Source organism: Thamnophis sirtalis, unplaced genomic scaffold (assembly GCF_051295495.1).
Source record: "Thamnophis sirtalis isolate CommonGarterSnake01/CBP01778 unplaced genomic scaffold, rThaSir2_p1.2 scaffold_4, whole genome shotgun sequence".
NCBI classification, from domain to species: Eukaryota; Metazoa; Chordata; class Lepidosauria; order Squamata; family Natricidae; genus Thamnophis; species Thamnophis sirtalis.
This window is the reverse complement of record NW_028261384.1, coordinates 114,645,338-114,665,032: the sequence shown is the minus strand read 5'-3', so window position 1 is coordinate 114,665,032 and position 19,695 is coordinate 114,645,338. Positions and strand designations below refer to the sequence as shown.

At 42.9% G+C, this 19,695-nt stretch overlaps 1 protein-coding gene across 2 annotated transcripts; it reads right to left on the bottom strand.

The window, feature by feature from the left end:
• LOC106540353 (uncharacterized) lies at window positions 1-19,280 on the bottom strand. Of its 2 annotated transcripts, XM_014055429.2 has the most exons (5): window positions 19,061-19,280; window positions 10,101-11,161; window positions 8,481-8,682; window positions 2,370-2,426; window positions 1-1,290 (listed from the first exon to the last, which is right to left on the bottom strand). In XM_014055429.2, the coding sequence occupies exons 2-5, from the start codon at window positions 10,956-10,958 to the stop codon at window positions 659-661; spliced, it is 1,749 nt and encodes a 582-aa protein (XP_013910904.2). In that variant the 5' UTR covers window positions 10,959-11,161; window positions 19,061-19,280; the 3' UTR covers window positions 1-658. The 2 variants fall into 2 exon arrangements, with proteins under 2 accessions (XP_013910904.2, XP_087569897.1); XM_087713771.1 differs by lacking the exon at window positions 2,370-2,426.
• Between the last annotated feature and the right edge of the window lie 415 nt (window positions 19,281-19,695).

Below are 19,695 nucleotides of genomic sequence, written 5' to 3'. Positions count from 1 at the left end.
TTTTTCCATTTATCAAAGTTGTATTTTTTTAAAAAAAGGCAAAATACTTCACAGCAGCTTTCCCAAGAAGGGATCTCCATCATTTTAAAGATTTCAACCCTCTGCTAATACAGACTGGTCATTTTCTCTAAAAAATACATTGCTTTTGCTTCACAACAAAGAAGTGTTCTCAGGGCAAGGATTACAGATTGTGTTATGTAACAGAAAATATGTCTAGATGACTAGAAGGCCTATTTCATTTTCTATTAAAAGAGAGAATGAGGGAGGAAGGAAAAGGAGATAGAGAAAGAAATAAAAAGACATCCAACTGGAGCCACCACAATATTAGTGGTTTAGTATTGTCCAGGAAGTCAAATCTACAAAGGCTCAGCACCTTTTTAGAGTAATCAGTTCCGTTCTAACTGTGATTCTCTAGTTGTAGAATAAAAAATTGGTATTGTGGAACTACCACCTTGCCTATCCCGCTGGAGACAGACTGGGTTCTTTCTAATTAAGCCACATCCACAGATAAACCTCTGCAGATATTGAACCAAAGGTTCATCTGTCATCTGGCTCATTATGACACTAAGCTAAGTGGCGGTCTGGTTCCATGTTTTGGCCCTTATTGAGCTTTCAATGCTGGGAAACACGGTTTTCTTTCCTTCTGGGAAGATCTTGGCTAAGTAGTGTGGGTTCTCCGATGTCGAACCAGGTGTGAATTCTGACCAAACTTCTTCCCACAGTCAGGACACTTGTATGGTCTCTCTCCTGTATGGGTGATCTGGTGTCGGATGAGATCAGAACTCCAACGGAACTTCTTCCCACATTGGCTGCACCCGTACGGACGGTCTCTGGCATGGGATACTCGATGCCTGGTCAACTCTGAGCTCTGGTAAAAACTTCGGCTGCACTGAGCACATCGGAAAGGTCTCTCTGAGGCATGGGTCCTCTGATGACGTGTCAGCTGGGAAGTATGACCAAAACGTTTGCCACACTGAGGGCACTGGTGGGGCTTCTCCCCAGTATGGATCCTTAGGTGGGTGAGCAGATGTGAGTTACGGCTAAATGTTTTCCCGCACTGTGAACACTGGTGAAGGGACTTTCCCGCTTTGTGAGAGCGTCCAAAAGAGTTGGGGTGTGCAACTGGATTCTCTCTTGTGTCTCCACATCTCACTTCAAATTGTTGACCCATCCGTTCACCACAATTCTCACCCAACACTTTCTCCCGGGAATTGCCAGGTAGCAATCCCGTTTCCATCGTGCCTCCGGGCAAAGAGTGCTCCTCTCGGTTTCCATTGGCCAGTAGGGAGCCTGTCAAGAAAAAAAGAAAAAAGTCTTTCATAATGGGCAGATGAGTCTGACAACATGCAGCTATCAACATAAGACAAACAGGCACAAGTAGTCTTCAACTTATAACCGGTTGTTTAGTGACCAGTTGAAGTTGTACCAGATCCCCAAAAGCTACAGGTGATCTAGTTTTGAAGTTCTGACATTGTGCTCTCCTGCCAACATGCGGCTGCGTTTTGGGTGCTTCTCAACCAGTCTGCATTTACAGCTCTTGCAGTGCATTGTGGTCAGATGGCTGATTTATGAGGGTCTGCTGTAAACCAGCATTTACTTCTGGTTTCCAGCAAGAAATGCTTGACAGATAACAATGGATTCACGTAACAGCTGTGACGTTCACCAAACAACCCCAACAAAAAATATTGTAAAACTGGATCTGGTCACAGATGCTTTACAACCATCATGACTTATGACCGTAACTGCCAGCTTCAATGATGGCTATAATTTGAGGACTACCTGTATGCTCTCCATTGTACATTTACTACAAGCTGTCTCAGTTCTTGTAACTTCTGTTTGCAAATTGATAGTTTCTATTTTATCGTTTTAGAAATGATGAAGCTGGGCAGTTAATTTGGACCTTTACAACCTCAACAAAAATCTTGTTCTGCTATTAGGACGTGTTATATTGACTCTCGGCTTTCCCACAGTCCACACGGTACATTTGGAGCACCTGCCTCCCCCCTGCACCTCTGCCTCTATCTGTTGGTACAGCTGCACGAAGACAAGCCTCCTGCAGCTGCCCACCCACTTTGGCTTTCCCCTGGCCCCCGCAGTGTATCCGAACCACCTCCCCCTCACCCCTGACTGCTGCTTGAACAGGTAATTAACTCACCTGGGCTGTAGCTACTGACGGACAGCATCCACCCCCGTGGCTTTGACACCTCTGGTGCTGGCCACCCCGCCGACTGATAACAATCTTAACTTAGGGCTTATTTATTGGGTAGAGCTTATTAGGAACACACTAAAATCAGACTAGGGCTTATTTTCTGGTTGGGTCTTATTTTGGGGACACCATATTTTGAAGAAATAAGGAAAGAGTATACAACCTTGTCTTACTCCTTCCAAACTTCCACCAAGTTCCATCCAGATTATGTCTTCCTGTGCTGTGTAGGAGGTTTTGCAAGAAAACAATGAGACATTCTAAGATTGTTGCTTTCCTAAAAACATGCCACAATTTGACATGGTTGACACAATCCATGCCATTTCTATATTCAATGAAGCATGTATTGATTTATTTTTGGTATTCTTTGGCTTTCTCAATTATCCAGCATGCATTAGCAATAATGTACGTTGTTCCTCAGCTTAGAGTCATAGAATTGTAGAGTTGGAAGAGATCTAAAGGGTCATCACATCCAACCTACTGCAAACTGCAGGATTTACTACACCATCTCCAATAGATTATTAACTAGCCTCTGCTTTGAAAACCTCAAATGAAAAAGACCACTCCATGCAATAATTCATTCCACTGACTGACAGATCTTGCTGTCAAGTTTTTCTTTATGTCTAATATGTGCATATATCCTTGAGGTTTCATCCTTTTAGATATAGTTTTACCCTCTGGAGCAAGTTAGAACGAGCCCAAATAGCAATAGCACTTAAGTGCTTTTTAGCACTCTTTAAGTGCTTTACAGAATCAATATATTCCCCCAAATAATCTGGGTCCACATATTATCAACTTTGGAAGGCTGAGTCAACCTTGAGCCAGTCAGGATCAAACTCTTGGCAGTGGGCAGAGTTAGCCTCCGAAACTGCATTCTAAGCACTGCGTCACCCCAAATCCCCTGTAATGTGACAGCCCTTTAGAAAGTTGAATACAACATCATGTTGCCTCATATATTTCTCATCTGCAAACTAAACATACCTAGGTCTTCCAATTGTTCCTTATAGAATCCTTTCAACCTTCTTGGAAGCCCTTCTATGGACTTGCTCCGGTTTATCAATTTAAAAAAAAACTGGATGTACAGAGCTGAATGCAGTACCCCAAGTGAAGCCTGACCAAAACATAACAGACTGGGACAATTACTTCTTTACAATCTGAACTCCATTCTCCTCTTGATGCTCTTCAAGATGTTGGTATTCTCTGCAAGCTGCATAACACTGTTGAGATTGGCTAAGCTTATGATCCACTAGTACACCCAAGTCCTTCTCCCATGTGCTTCTCGTGTCCGCATCCTATGCAGATTGTCCTCAACCGAACAACTGTAATGGGAGCCTGAAATATCCTTTGTATGTCATGATGTTCATAAGTTGAGGCAGATCAACCCGATTTTATGATGATCGTAAAGCGAATCTGGCAGTTGTAAAGCGAATCTATTGTCAGAAATGGGTGTTTTTTTGCCAGCAAAAAAACAAAACAAAACATAAATCACATGACTGTTAGATCCTACAAATGGCTGTAAATGCGGCCAGTTGCCAAGCACCCAAAATTTGATAATGTGACCATGGGTGGATAAGGGAAGTAGCTGTTTGGAACTATGAATCAGTTGTATCTTTGGGAGAGTCCATGGTTGCTAAGCAATTGGTGATAAGCGGACTACCTTTACATGTTTGTTTCTTTTTTTTTTAACTTTACATTTCCCCGTGTTCAATTCCATTCTATTTCTTTCTGCCATTATCTAGCTTGACTAAATCTTCCTGTTTCTTTCCCTTCTCCTCCCATGTATTGGCCATCCTTCTTAGCCTTGTATCGTCTGCACATTTGGTAAGTATTCCTTGGACTCCTCTTCCACATCGTTTATAAAAACACTGGAACCGCCCAAGACACAGTCCTGTGGCATCCATTCAGAATGTCTATCCGGGGTACATTTGATGCTATCTAGAACTACCAGTAGTGTTACGATCCTTGAGCCAACTGTGAATCCACCTCGTGGTTGAGTTGTTGAACTCATGTTTGACCATTTTGTAGGTAAGGATGCTCTGAGAGATTTTGTCAAAAAGTCTTGCTGAAGTCAAGATATACTACTATATCCATAGCAATTCCCTAATCAACCAGACCAGTGGTGGGATTCCATTTTTTTTTAGCACCGATTCTATGGAGGTGAGTTGGTGGGGGTGGCAGGGGAAGTATACTGTAAAATTTACATTCTCACCCCATTCCCTCCTGATCAGCTGGAACTTGGGAGGCAGAGAATAAATGAGGGCTGGGCCAGTCAGAGGTGGTATTTACCGGTTCTCCAAACTATTCAAAATTTCCACTACCAGTTCTCCAGAACTGGTCAGAACCTGCTGAATACCACTCTGAACCAAACCAGTAATTCGGTCAAAAGTAGATTGTTAATCTGGTATGACTTGTTTAGTATAAATTCATGTTGGCTCCAATTAATTAATGATTTCCTATCTATGCACTCAGATGTGCTTCCTGATAAATCTGCTCAAGGATCTTGCCCAATATTAATGTCAAGCTCGTAGGCCTGTATTTTCCTGGGTCCCTGCTTCTTCCTTTTAAATAAATAAATAAATAAATAAATAAATAAATAAATAAATAAATAAAAAATCATCCTTCTCCAGTCTTCTGGGACCTTGTCTATTTTCCAGGTGTACTCAAAATTAGAGAGAATGGTTCTGCTAATATCTCTGTTAGTTTCTTTAATTTTCAAGGGGAGGGACCCCCAACCCCGGGTCATGGACCCAATCTGTGGCCTGCACAGCAGGAGGTGAGTGGCAGGTAAGCAAGTGAAACTGAATCCATTCCCCCTCCCCCAATGGAAACATTGTCTTCTATGAAACTGCAAAACAAAACAAAACAAAAAAGATTGGGGAGATGCTTCCCCCAGGGTATAAATCAATTGGTTCTGAAGATTAACTAGGAATTCCCTCAGTTGCTCCTTGTTTATCTTGAGCTTCAGTTCATTTCCCCCCACCAATGGCACAGTGTGAGCCAACCGAAGGTTCATTCAACTTCTGAGAGAAAACAGATGCAAAATAAGAGTTCAGTTATGCCTTCTGTCCTGTTCCTTAATCATTTTAACATTCTCTCTCTTCAGAAGACCTCCTGTCTCTTTCACTTTCCTTTTGCTTGGGACTTTCCTAAAAAAAGAAAACTTTTGTTGTTTTTGGCATCCCTAGCTAGCCTGACTTTGTACTAGGATTTAGCTCTTCTCCCACTAGATCTGTAGATTTTGCAAACTGCTTTGTATTCTTTGTAGGATATATTCCTCCTCTCTTTCCATTTCTTGTACATTTGCTTTTTTCTTTTAAGCGACCTTTTTACGTTCTGTGAAGATCCACTTTTGTCTGTTCAGATTTTCTAAATTTTTCCTTCTTGTATGAATTGTTTGGATTTGTTGCCTCCAAGACCACATTATTACAGAAGCTCCCAATCTTCTTAGACATTTTTGTCCTTTACAATATCAAATGGATCTTGCCTACTGTCTTCCTAAGTCCAACAAAGCTTTCTCCCATGAAGTCTAATACTGAGGTATGACTGCAGTTTCTCACCATCACACTATCTGAAATTCCAGGACAGCATGGTCTCTGCCTCCCACAGTTCCAGTTACTTTTACTGCCTCAGCCATTTCCTCTCCTTGGCGGTTGTTTTTGACATTCATCCATAACAACTTTTTAATTCTATAGTATCTCTGGTTTCTTATCAGTGAGGTTGAGGACTTCAAAGCTCCCAAGGTTGTCTTTGAAAATGGTATGCTAATGTTTAAGATCTTACTTTGAAAACTGACTGCCTTTGTTCTTCCACTTTAGCTTGAGCTGAATCTATTCTGTGATTAGCTTCTGGTCACATCTTTGTTCTTCCAACTGAGCTCTTCCGCCTCTTTATATGAAAAATATAGTCAATTTAGTTCCTGTATGTTCCATCTGGTGATATCTGCATACATAGGCATAGTTTTGGTTGTGTGTCAGACTAATAGCTGATCAAAAATAAGTTGGCATAGGATAAGACCTATTTTATTCCAGAGCATCTATACAGAGTACAAACAGAAGTAAACATTTTTTAAAAATAATTTCCACAAATTAATATTTAGTTCTTGGTTGAAGATTCTTTGGCACTTTTAATTATTGGCCAGGTAGGAACAATGATTGTTGGATTTGGAAAAGCAATAAGTAGAGAATAAATATAGAAATTTGGTTCCAAAAAGAGAAACCAGGAACAGCTAACTATATGCAAGAAAGGGTTGACGTTTGGTAGAATAAAAAGGAGAGAAGATTGATTTTGCTCAATTTTTCCTTTCTCAGGTTTCAAACTTGTTCTATTCAATGTCTATTGTAATTATTAAGTTTCAAAACAGTAGATTTGGATGAAACAACTGCATTCCAGTTTGCCCATAGATACAGGAATTGGAAATCAGGTAAATTTACATTGCACTGTTAATGAACTTCTTGGAGATTCTCAGTCATCCAGGTCATAGTTGTTTCAAAGGTGCTTTTTCAAAAGACAGCTAGACTTTGTTTTTCCTTTAAAGCATTTTGCTTCTCATCCAAGAAGCTTCATGAGTTCAGCAGGTGGGTGAGGATGACAGAAAAATTAGATCTGACAGAATAGGGTTGGATGGGGGGTGGGTTGGAAGTGTTATATTTCTTTGCAGTCCTCTGGTTGTTATCACTGTCCCTGAGAGCTCTTGAGGCCACTTATGAGTTTATCTGTGCTCTCAGGGTCACCTGTATCAGAGGGAAAATGGGGATGGAATCTTCTTGGAGCTGCTGAAAGGACTGTGTGGTGTCCTATTCCTCTCCCTCTGTTGAGGAAGAACTGCTAAACGTTAACATAAATGGCCTCTTTTACACCTCTTTCAAACCAATGGTCCTCTTTATCCAGAAAGTGAACAAACCAATGTGTCCTCTCTTTCCAGAAAGGCCAAATTCTGGACTTTTGCCCCCAATATCCTACCAGAACCCATGAAGCTTCTTGGATGAGAAGGAAAATATCTTCTTCTTCCTCCACAAGGAAAAAACAATGCAATTGCCTTTTTAAAAAGCACCTTTGAAAAAGCCTGAGGTTAATTGGAGGAGAAACAGTTCGGCCCAATTAAAAGTCCTGGAAATGGGAATTACTGGAGTTTAACACGTGATATCTGGTAGGAGCCAGTTATCAGGCTGCATTAATGGAGCAACACTCCTCATCTTTCTAATCCTACAATAACTTTAGTTAGCCTGAATAATATGTATTGTTTTGAGTCGTATCTCAAATCACTGCCCTCTGTTGTCAGTCAATGGGAGCTCCTACGGAAAGCATGACTGACATATATTCTCCTTTTATTTGGGATAGAAGTTCAGCTCCTCTGGAATGCATCAAACAGAGAGAGACTTCAAACGAAAGATGTATTTCTCTCTCAAATGCAACACACACAAATGAAATCAAATGAGATAAGATTTAGATACAAGATCATTTACATTTTGCAGTGGTTTAACAGTTTTTATTCCTGCCTTAGGCTTGAATCTGTCTGGGCCTGGCTTTCTCTCTTTGCCTAGAAAGCAGGGAATGGCAAACCACTTCTAAAAAACCTTGACAGGAAAACTGTAGGACCCATCTAGACATTTGCTAAAAATCATTGTGACTCAAAGGCACAAAAAGAAAAAGTGCTGTATTACTGGAAGAAATTCAATTTTAAGATTTATTTTCTTTTTCCAAGTCAGCTCTTTCCCCCCAAACATCTGGGCAAAGAATATCATGTTTAGAATGGTCATGTAAGCTGCCCTAATGAGTGAAGTAAAAATGCTCAGATAGCTAAGAGATAGGTAGATAAGGTAATTATATTCTCTCTTTTACCTTCATCAAACTGCTGTCCCCTAAAAATGTGGACTGGAGAAATGAAAATATTTTTAAAATCATATTTACTATTAAATAACATAGTTTGCACAGAGGCACGAATTTTTTGGAGTGGGACATCTGGATGCCCACTAAATGGAAGCAAAACATTTAGAATTCTAAAATGAATATTCATATTCTCTGATAGCCAATCATTCCATAGATTTATTTAAAAAAAAACTGTATGAATTTCTTAGCTCAACTGTCTTCCAAATATTGCTGGACTACAAATTCCTGTTCCAACTCCACTGGCTGGAGATAATGGAAGTTGGATAATTCCTCATCTGTTATAGACAAAACTTCTCCAAAAAATTATCATTGATTTGTTTTTCTTGTGGCAATTGATTCCCTTTGGCAGGAAAAATTCCTAGAACATTCCTGATTCTCTCTTCCTTCTTACCTGTTTCCTGAAGGCCCTGTGGTTCCTGTTTTGGGATGCAGGGCATCTTGAGAGCTGGGCCTGGGACAGGCTGGTTTAGTGTTAGATCGGATGAGGATAGGTACTCAGGATGGGGCAGCAGTGAGGCTGAAGGATCCCACGGTGCTCCAGGTAAAATCATTTCCTGTGGGCTTACCTGTTCAACCTTGACCCGCACTGTAACCTAGCAACAAGGGACAACAGTGGGTCACTAAGAACTTACACTAATCTACCCATTCCATTTATTTGTTTAAGCCTTGAATCTAAAATAGAATAATTAATCAGCCATTCAAGTGTCCATAGTAGTTTTGCAATTCCCATTCCAAAAACTTTTCAAAAGGATACAGATTGATCTGATAGCAAGTCCACCTTACGTCAGGCCTGGAAGCCATCTTTTGCATTGGGCCTTCAGGCCTGCCACATTTAATGCTGTGAGGAAATGGGAGGGGGGATTATATGGAGAATGGCCAATGGTGGGATTCAGCCAGTTCACACCACTTCGGGAGAACCGGATGTTAGTTTTCTGAGCAGTTTGGTGAACTAGTTGTTGGAAGAAATCATTAGGGCAGAGAACCAGTTGTTAAATTATTTGAATCCCACCATTGAGTATGGGAGATAGATAGTCAAAATAACATTCTTTTCTGAGAGAGTCAAGGACATCTTGCCCTGCACCTGGAGTGGCGTGACTGGGAGGCATCTCCAGTTGGGATGGGGCATTGATTGGACCTTGTGATGGACTTGTGGGTGCTGGGCAGGGACTTGGACTTTCATTTGAGTGAGGAAAACCTGGAAGATTTCAGATTCGGGTTTTCCCAGATATGCCAATATGACATCTCTAATAAAATGGAACTTTGAGGAAATTCAAGCCTCGGAGTCTTCTTTTGTTAGGGGTGTTTCTTGCAACTCTGACACCTTAGCTAGCACTCTATTCATTGGACTAGCCAAAAGCCCGGGGTCTTCTGAAGGTTTTGGATTTCAGCTCTCATCAGTTCTAACCAACATGGCTAACAGCAAGAGGCCGTGAGAGCTGCCATCCAAGACATTTGGATATGCTGCTTCCCACCAAAATCCCCTTGCTTGCTTGCTTCCATACAAAGACGCCCTCCACAATCAATGAACAGCCATTTCCAACCTGGGTAAATCAGGAAGAAACGAGGTCGTCTGAATGCAGATTCATTTGTTAATAATGAGGAAGCCTGTCGTGTGACCCAATCTTTTCTGCCCTCTTTGTATACAAACAGGAAAAGTTTTAAAGCCTAATTAAAAAGTAATTGATAAACAGCACATTAAAAAAAAGACAATTCTGTTGAAATCATGTGCCAACTCAAAAAAACTTTTACCTGTGTATCATCCTTCCTCTATTCTTGACTGAGGCTTTTTCCTCCCCATTTATATTGCAAGTTGCATTTGGCTATTTTTATATCCATGAAACACTGATTCAATCATTAAAACACTGATACAATTCTCTTTTGCCTTGTGGGGGTGGATGCGGGGTTGTGGAGGGGGAGTGGAATGAGAAAACATATATTGGAGTGCTAAGGATGTTAGAAGTTTTCATCACAATGTATCCCTTAGAATCAAGATGATTAACCGTTCCCTTACCTGCTGCTCCCACATCCCTGCCTCTCGCCGTCCCATCTGGTATCCTTCCACTAAGGCCACTGCTTGGGCGCACGTCTCAGGGCCTCGTTCCCACACCCAGTTCTGGATCTCTTGGGGCAAGATGGTCAGGAACTGCTCCAGGATCAGCAGTTCCAGAATCTGCTCCTTTGTGCGGCTCTCCGGCTTCAGCCAACGTCGGCAAAGTTCCCGGAGCCTCCGACAAGCCTCCCGGGGGCCTTCGGAATCCTGGTAACGGAACTGCCGGAAACGCTGCCGTTGCATTTCTACATTGGCACCTGATTCCCCTCGCAGGCCGGAAGATTTGGACTTTCTGTGCTCATTCCTGCTACTTCTGGCATCCGAGCCATTATGGGGTGGCTGGGCTTTTCCAAGAGCTGGCATAAGGCGGCTCATCCACTCTCCTCTTGGCCACTGGCATGATTCGGCTGCCCGCTCAAAGGATGACAGGTAGGCTTCGATGTCATCCACGGGTGCAAGCTCAGGTAGCTGGAGATTGCTCCAGCCAGGGGCTGGGGGTGGGACAGGCACAGGCACAGGGGCTGGCATGACGTCAGCAGGTGTCCTCAGGCTTTGCACCATCTCCTGGCACTGAACCTCCCAGAGCTGTGGAATTGGGTCGCTCCTCACTTGGGGAGGAGTTGCCCACCTCAACAGATCACTAATGGTGCCTGCCTGGACAACAAGAGGAGTCTTCCCCGGAGCATCCCATTCCCAACCAGCTTCAGGGCAAGGAGGTCCCGGCTCTTCTATTTTCACCCTGGGTGCCATTGTTTCTTCTAATGGGTATAAAAAATGGAGGCCTAATGCTGGAGGAGGTACTTCCTGTGTGGCAGCCATCTTTCACGCCCGCCTCCAAGCTTCCTGCAGATAAATGTAGAACCACCCAGCCAGAGGAGACTGGCCCAAGTGACAGAGAGCTTCAATGCAACGTGTAGTCCCAGGGAGCCGGATAGGTGTAAAACACCCAACAGGAAAGGATGGACAATCTTTAAAGGTATCCTATTGTCAGTGATGTGATGATTATGTTAAAGGGCACCTCCCTGATACAGAAAGGGAAAAAAATCATTAAGAATTATGCTCAGAAGCAGCAGGCCCATTCTTAAGTATAACTTTCGAAACCATTATTTGCCTTCTACTAATACTGGTTTCACACCTAGGCAATGGTAATTAGGTTCTAATATATGAAGGTCAAATGATCACCTCTGGACATTTTCCCTGGCAGCCTCAATCAAAGGTCTGGATAGTAATACAAAATGGTCTAGTTTTCTACAAAATAGTAACTTCCAGATGTCCTGGTTTATAACTCAGATGGCCATGATGGATGGGGATTATGGGAGTTATGGTCTATAAGACATCAAGTAGGGAACCCTGAATTAGAATATATTTGCTAACAAAAGGGAATGTAAGAATGCCAATTCTGTCTTTAAAAAGTCCATTATTCCTGGAATTTACAATACATCCACATTAGTTATTGCAATAATATCCCATTAGAAATCAGGAAATCATCAACAGAGAAGAAAGCAATGCATTTCCCTTCCTGTTTTCAGGAGCATATAAATGATTTACTGCTTTGGAAGACTGAATTTCAATATAAAAATCACAGCTAGTAAGTAGAACTTTTGAGAATACACAATAGGATAGAGAGCTATTATTCAGGATACCAGCCTCCTGATCCATTCCTACCCCTTTGGGAATACTCTGGTTCCCTGGACCATTGCCCAAAATGCTTGTGTGGTCCTCCCATTTCCCCCCACACTTTTATGTGTTTTTCTGTGAAAAGAAGGGAATACAGAAAAGAAAAAATAAGCGAATATAATTAGCACTAAAAGGTGGCATCTGAACACCCCATAAAGTTGTATGAATGACACAGGGCTGTTTTGCAACAAACTACTTGTCAAGAAGCGGTTTTAAATACAGGTTGTCCTTATCTTATGACCATACTTGTTCCTGGCAATTACAATTGTAAAATGGGTCACCATCAGTGACCCACCTGACTTTAGAATCTTCTTTGTGGTGGTCGTAACCATAAAACCCTTTGTTTGTGGTGGGCTATTTTCTGCTGGAAAGGAAGTAAACTGCCAGTTTCCTGCAAAAACATGGTAAATCATGATTATATGACTGAGGAACTCTGCAAATGGTCATAAATGTGGGCCAATGATCAAAATGCAGTCATGTGACAGGGGAATGTGATAGTTAGAACTCTGGAACAGGGTTGTAAATAGCTTTTTTTGGTGGGGGCGTGTGTTTCCCATGTAACTTCAAATAGTCAAATGACTATTTGAATGTAACTCATTCAAATTGATGACTACCTGCATCAAAGTTCCTCCATGTCATCCTAATTGGTTCCTTCTACACATTTTATAGAGTCTTCCTAAGGCTGCTCGTGCTACCATTTTTCAGTCAGTGGTGCTCTTTCTCCTACATAAATATCAGCATTCATAGCTAAGTATCAGAAACAGGGAATGAAAATAATCTCCTCCTTCAGGAATATGTCTAATCTCTGCTTAATGTCATCTCACTTATGTGACAGACTACAACTGTTTAAATTTCTTCAGCTTTGAAGGTAGCTGTGTATCTGGTGTCCCTTCTGTCACATCCTGCAGTGAATCCCAAAAGAGAAGAGAATTACTTATGCTGATTATTACTGGAACTACAATTCAGCATCCACTGATTTGGGAATAAATCTTAATGAATGATAGGTATGTATAGGTATGCAGGTATACCTATGAATGGATAAGCATATATGAAACAGTATTTTTCTAACTTAGCAAATTCAACAATTACGACAGTTGAAGTCCACATCTTAAAGTTGCCAAATTTGAAAAACACTACTATAGAATGTACTGTACTATCTATTTGAATGGTAATATGAAAGTCCACTCTCATTTTTAAGCTCTCAGAGAGAGAGAGAGAGAGAGAGAGAGAGAGAGAGAGAGAGAGAGAGAGAGAGAGAGAGAGGGAGGGAGGGAGGGAGGGAGGGAGGGAGGGAGACAGAGGCAGAGAGAGAGAGAGGGAGGGAGGGAGGGACGGAGGGAGGGAGGGAGCGAGACAGACAGACGGAGAGAGACAGACAGACAGAGACAGACAGATCTTACAACATGTTGAATCTTCAAAGATCTATGCAAGGTTCCTCTTTGTAGACTTCAGCTCAGCATTCAATACCATTATTCCACATATTCTTCTAACTAAACTAAACCAGTTAGCTGTACCTGACCACACTTGTAAATGGAGCACAAGCTTCCTAACAGACAGGAAGCAGCAGGTGAAGCTAAGCAAAATTACATCAGATACTTGTACAATTAGCAAAGGAGCCCCCCAAGGCTATGTGCTCTCTCCTCTTATCTTCTTTCTGTATACAGATGACTCCATCTCAAAAGATCCCTATGTTAAAGTACTGAAGTTTGCAGATGATACAGCAGTGATTGGTCTCATTTGAGACATCAATGAATCTGCATACAGACAGGAGGTTGAACAACTAGCCCTGTGGTGCAGCAGAACAGTCTTGAACTGAAAACACTTAAAACTGTAGAAATGATGGTAGATTTTAGGAGAAACCCTCCTACACTACCAACACTCGCAATACTAGACAACACAGTAGCAACAGTAAATACCTTCAAGTTTCTAGGTTCTATCATATCTCAAGAGTTAATACCTAATACCAAAAATATCATCAAAAAAGCACAACAAAAAAATGTTCTTTCTGCACCAACTCAGAAAACTCAAAACTGCCCAAGGAGCGGCTAATTCAGTTCTACAGAAGAATTTCATCTACACCTCTATAACTGTCTGGTTTAGCTCTGACACAGACTTCAATACATAATTAGAACTGCAGAAAAAACAATTGCTACCCACCTACCTTTCATTGAGGACCTCCATACTGCACAAGTCAAAAAGAGGGTTGTGAAATATGTACAGACCTCACATCCTGGACATAAGTTGTTTCAACTTCTACCCTCAAAATGACGTAAGCTCCAAAGACGAATTCCTTGTGTGCCCAATCACACTTGGCCAATAAAAGAATTCTAATTCTATATTATGTCATGTTCCTGTACAGAAAGTTTTATATGACTTCTAACACTACCCTCTTGGGGAATGGGTGATTTATTTTTCCATACTATATTTTTTTGGGGGTGTTTTCAATTATACTAACTGCCACAACATCCTCTTTGCAGAGTGATGCAGGGGTTAAAGGGCTGGTCTAGGAGCAGTATTAGCAGCTCACTGAATGATTTAGGGCAGCGTTTCTCAATCTTGGCAGCTTAAAGATGTGTGGATTCCCCAATCAGCCATACCAGCCAACCTATTCTGGCTGGGGAGTTCTGGGAAATGAATTATACACATCTTCAAGTTACTAAAGTTGGGAAACACTGATTTAGAGTTTTTAGCCCTCTCTTTGACTCATAGGGTTGGTATGGGAAAAATAGAATGGAATACCAGGGATACCACCTCAAATTTATCAGTGAAAAATAGGTTATAAATTTTATCAATTCACCTTATAAATAAATCTTATTAATATATATGATAATCCCTAATAAGGATTAAGTTAACCATGGAATGCCTGCTTAGAGTCAGTATAGAATACTTTTAATACTGGAATCATTAAAGGGAAAGCCCCCCCTCGCACATATGTGCTAGTCATTCCAGCCTCTAGGGGGCGGTGCTCATCTCAGTTTCAAAGCCGAAGAGCCAGCACTGTCCGAAGATGTCTCCATGGTCATGTGGCCAGCATGACTAAACGCCGAAGGCGCTCAGAAAGCTGTTACTTTCCCATCAAAGGTGGTTCCTATTTTTCCACTTGCATTTTTATATGCTTTCGAACTGCTAGATTGGCAGAAGCTGGGACAAATAACGGGAGCTCACTCCATTAATCAGCACTAGGGATTCAGACCACCGAACTGCTGACCTTTCTGATCGACAAGCTCAACATCTTAGCCACTGAGCCACCGTGTCCCTTTTATGGAATCATTAGGCACTTCCTAAAATCCATCTATTTCCTCTTTCTCTCATCATATAAGGAAACGTTGCCTTGTATAGTTAGTTTAGCATTTTATTCTAGCCAAGACCAGCAGTGATGTAACTTTCTCCTTGTGGAAAAAGAGAATCTTGAGCATCTTCCTTTAAAAAATTAAGTAGTACATCTGAAATATGCCTCTCTCTACGTGAGTTTGAAAAGTCACTAGGATCCAGTGAAGCTGATATAAAGTAGCCTTCCAACATTCCTTCCTATGGATAAGAGCTGAAATCCAGCAAGAGATATACTAAAAACACACCAGAGTTCCCGATTCAATCCTTAGCAAATCCTATAAAAGTCAGTGTGTGGAGAAATTCTTCTTCAGGAGCTTTCCCTACCTCAATCAGGACTAGAGACTCAAGAATCTGATTTCACTTTTTAGTGGAAACTCTTCATCCTTTCCCAAGAACCAAAAGTGTACGAAAACATACAAGTAGTTTCCAAAAATATTGGAGAAGGATCTACCAAAAGGAAATATAACTCACAATATTACACCCAGAATGGGGAGCCGTTTTCTTACTGCTGTTAAACAATTTGGAACCTGAAATTCTTGAATCACCTGTAGAGTGTGAAATAGCTACCAACAAATCTAACTCTCCCCTTATGCTTACTTCTGGAGCAGAATGGACTGGAACAGGCAAACAAATGATTTGATAAATCATTTTTTTCCTGTATTGCTGCTTCTGGTATTTTATTTATCCATTTATTCTTTTTGGCAAGACTATAGCCTTATGGTCTATCCTAAGACCTACAGCAATTTTTCTCCATTTTGGCCACTTGAAGATATGTGAACTTCCAACTCCCAGAATTACCCAGCCACCAGACTGGCTAGGGAATTCTGAGACTTGTAGTCCACACCTATTCAAGTGGCCAGAGTTGAGAAACACTGCCTTACAGAGTTGCAATAAATAAAAATTCACAATCCTGGACTAGCTGGATAATCGCATACTCATCTAGTAAATATAGACTTTAGTAAGCCACACTGACTATATATGCATAGCACACCCTTTGAGGATTTATACAGTGTGCTGAACCATCAACTTCCAAAATGGCTTGAGTTTATGTTAACTAACTACACTTCCAAACCCCAGAGTTAAAACTAGCTAAAGTTGATACAATGTACAAAAGCATCCACTATGTCTGTAACTGACTTCACAAAGCATATTGTGAATTTAGCCATTGCCGTTAGGCTACTCAACTGTTCAATAGGGTAAAATGATGGTTAAAGTAAAGCAGAGCCACTTTTTTCCGAAATGGGTAGCTGTGCACTTTTGATACTAAATAAGTCTAAAATCATGCCCTTTTCAGATAATGTGAGTCAGTTGCAGTCTGATATGTCATCTGTATCTGTAGGTCTCCAATAACTACCATTGTTTCCACCTGCCATAGAAACAGGCTGATGGAATGAGTGCAAAGCCGAGTTGTTCTGACAGCAGCATCTCTACTTTTCCAGCTTCTTTTCAATCTCCGTGAACATGCAGGGAATTAATTGGCCTTGGGAAGGAGGTGGGCGAAGATCCAGCAACCCCTCCCCTCCACCCTGTGCCTTCAATTCCAAAGCCATTAGAAATGTTTATTCCATTGTTTAAGCTCAAGGAAAATGCATAAGTGGCTTATATATCTGGTGTGAGATTGTATGCTGCAGGAATAGTTAATTTGATTACCTCTGAATCGATCAGGATCAGTTCCCCAAGCATGCTTCAGGATGACTTAAACTCAGCAGATCATATGGGCATAGCTTATCTAGGTTACTGTAAGGTAGACTCTAGAAAAGAGACTTTTATTTCATACTTTCCTTGTATACATTTAGATCAAGCAAAATATGGAGGGGGGGGAACTTTGATATCTTTTCTCAGCACCTAAGAGTATTTAGTTTCATTTTCCCAGTTTCTATGTACGGCTGTGAAAGTTGGACCATAAGAAAGGCTGAGCGCCAAAGAACTGAAGCTTTTGAACTACGGTGCTGGAGAAGATTCCTGCAAGTCCCCTGGACTGCAAGACAATCAAACCAGTCAGTTCTAGAGAAAATCAACCCTGATTGCTCTTAGAAGGCCAATTCCTGAAGATGAAACTCAAATACTTTGGCCACCAAATGAAAAGGAAGGATTCACTGGAGCCTAATTAGTGCTGGGAAAGTTGGAGGGCAAAAGAAGAAGGGGACGACAGAGAATGAGGGTGGGTGGATGGAGTCACTGAAGCAGTAGGCGTGAGCTTAAATGGACTCCAGAGGATTGTAGAGGAGAAGAAGGCTTGGAGGAACGTTGTCCATGGGGTTGCGATGGGTCGGACACGACTTTGCAACTAACAACAACAAAAAATAGTATATTGATTTGAGCTAGCTTTTCCCAATCTGATATCTCCTCAGGTGTTAAACAATTGTTAAAATCCCAAGCCAGCAGAGCCCATTGCGGAAAGGATTTATTGAAGCATATGGCTTTCATTGTTCCACCTTGGGTCTGTGATTTACCTAAAATGGCCACACATAAAGAAATTGGCAAGTTCTTTAGTTAATCCCAAACTTTTTCTCTGGGCAAATCAAATTGTACACAGAGCATTTTCATATTCCATCTTTAGGCCCATTCTCTATACAGTAAATATAGTATTTTTAAAAGTCTTCCCTGCATCTAGTGACAATAATTATGAACTTTAAAGTACATGATTCTGAATGTACTTGATGATTCTGTTCTGAATCATCTGCCAATCTATTTCAATAGATATACCACAAGATTTTCATTTATGGCAACAAGAGGAGAAAATACCAGTGTTGTACTAAACTCAGAGAACTAAGAATGGCATACTGAACCCTGTTGCTAAACTACTCTTTTCTGATTCATACCTATAATTTTATCCTAAATTCAGTGGTGGATGGTCTACCTCGAACGGGAACTCCTTTGTTCTTGGGCTGCTAAAGTTAAACAAATCTACAGGAAAATCCTTGTGACCTAAAGCAATTTGTGTGGCAGGCTCCCCAACCTGACTACAACTCCCATTCGGATTGGGGAATCCCCTATTAGGGGATATCAGAAAGAGATTTCTGATCTCTTTAAAATGTAGCAATGGAGCTCCTTTAAGAACTGAGCACACAGGGGGCCATCATGTTAATTTTAAAAATTAATAATTTTAATGCTGTGATTATCTTCCCCAACACTTCCTGCCCTTCTGAAGAAATCCAAAATCCCGGCACTGGTTGGGACTTTTTTTAAAAAAAAGTGGCCGATGCTTTGTGCCAAGCAGATCCCACTTTGTCTTACTCAAGGTGGATCCTGGGCCATTATCCCACCCACCTCCACGCCATCCATCTTTCCTGTACCCCCTTTCCCCGTGCAGCTGCCTGTGAAAAACCCAAATGAACATTCAGAAGATGCGTTTTGAGCCTCTTCTCTCCTCCGGAGAAATCAGCGGTCCAGACGCCTAGGTTTCTCCAGGACTGGAAGCGTGCTTCCAAGAAAGCCCCTCTCTTCCCCTTCGATGAACAGCCCGCCCGCAGCCCTCTCCATGGCGCATGAGGCGCCCATTCATCACTGCAAGGACCCAGGTATTCTCCTCCTGGCGCCAACCCAGCCTCCTTCCTCCCCGCCTCCTTTCTAACGGACCCGGCAGGACGAGCCCTGTTTCCCCGGGTGGAGACGGGGCGATCGCTCTTTTTCCAACCCCGAAGAACTGCCGAAGTTCTGCTCCCCAGCTCCGAGTCCCGTCCCTGGCAGAACCGCCTCGCAGCCCGGGTTCCCCCCGCCAATCCCTTAACGGAGTCCGGAGAAGCGCAGAGTGCCCGCGTGAAAGCTCCCAGCCCGAGGACCCCCCCCCTCCGGCTCCAGCCGCCTCCGCCACCCGCCTAAAGCCCGGGAGTCCCGGCTCCAACTACTTCTCCGCTCCCCCTTTGTTTCCTCCGCCCGCCCGCCTTGGCGCGCCCCGGGCCCGGCTGCGCTACCTGGGCCAGCGCGGCTCTCTTTTAGGGCTCTTGCAGCGGTGGCGGCAGTGGGAGAAGAAACAGCGGTAGCAGGAGCAGCATTGGCGGCGGCTCCGCCTTGAGTTCCGCGGCGCCCATCCTACCCTGGCCGGCTCGGCCCGACCCAGCCCGCCGCCTCTCCCGCTGCGCCGCGGAAGCCCTGCTCGCCTTGCCCTGCCCTGGAGGTGGCCACCAGGTTGGTTCCCGGGCTGCGCCGGAGAGGCTGGGGTTAGTCCCCCCTCCACCGGGCAGGCAGTGGCTGCGGTCCCTGTCAGTCAGCGCCGAAAGGAAGGGGAAGCCGGCTTGGGACAGCCCCTCGCCCAAAGGGGGAGGGGGAGGCCGGGTAGGGTTGCCTTGCCACGATTGCTCCATGGAGGAGTCGGCGAGCCGGGCCCCTGGCTGGAGGGTTTCCCTCCGCCCGTTGGGATGCGCCGTAGCCCAAGGGCGCGCCTCTGGGCCCGCTGCTCCTTCTCCTTGCCCTCCAGGGCCGCTTTTCTCTTTCTCAAAAAGGGCTGGAAGGTATCGAATTAGCAGCATGCTTGGGGATGGGGATGGTGTGTGTGTGTGCGCGCGCGCGTGTGCATGGTTTCTGAGTATGTGCAGAGTGCTCTTCGTCT

Coding starts and splice junctions, on each gene's coding strand:
- LOC106540353 (XM_014055429.2), bottom strand. CDS start 10,958: ATGGCTGCCACACAGGAAGTACCTCCTCCAGCATTAGGCCTCCATTTT. Junction 2,427..8,480: donor ACAGGGCCTTCAGGAAACAG/GTAAGAAGGAAG, acceptor CCTCCTACACAG/CACAGGAAGACATAATCTGG. Junction 1,291..2,369: donor TTTGGAAGGAGTAAGACAAG/GTTGTATACTCT, acceptor TTTTCTTGACAG/GCTCCCTACTGGCCAATGGA.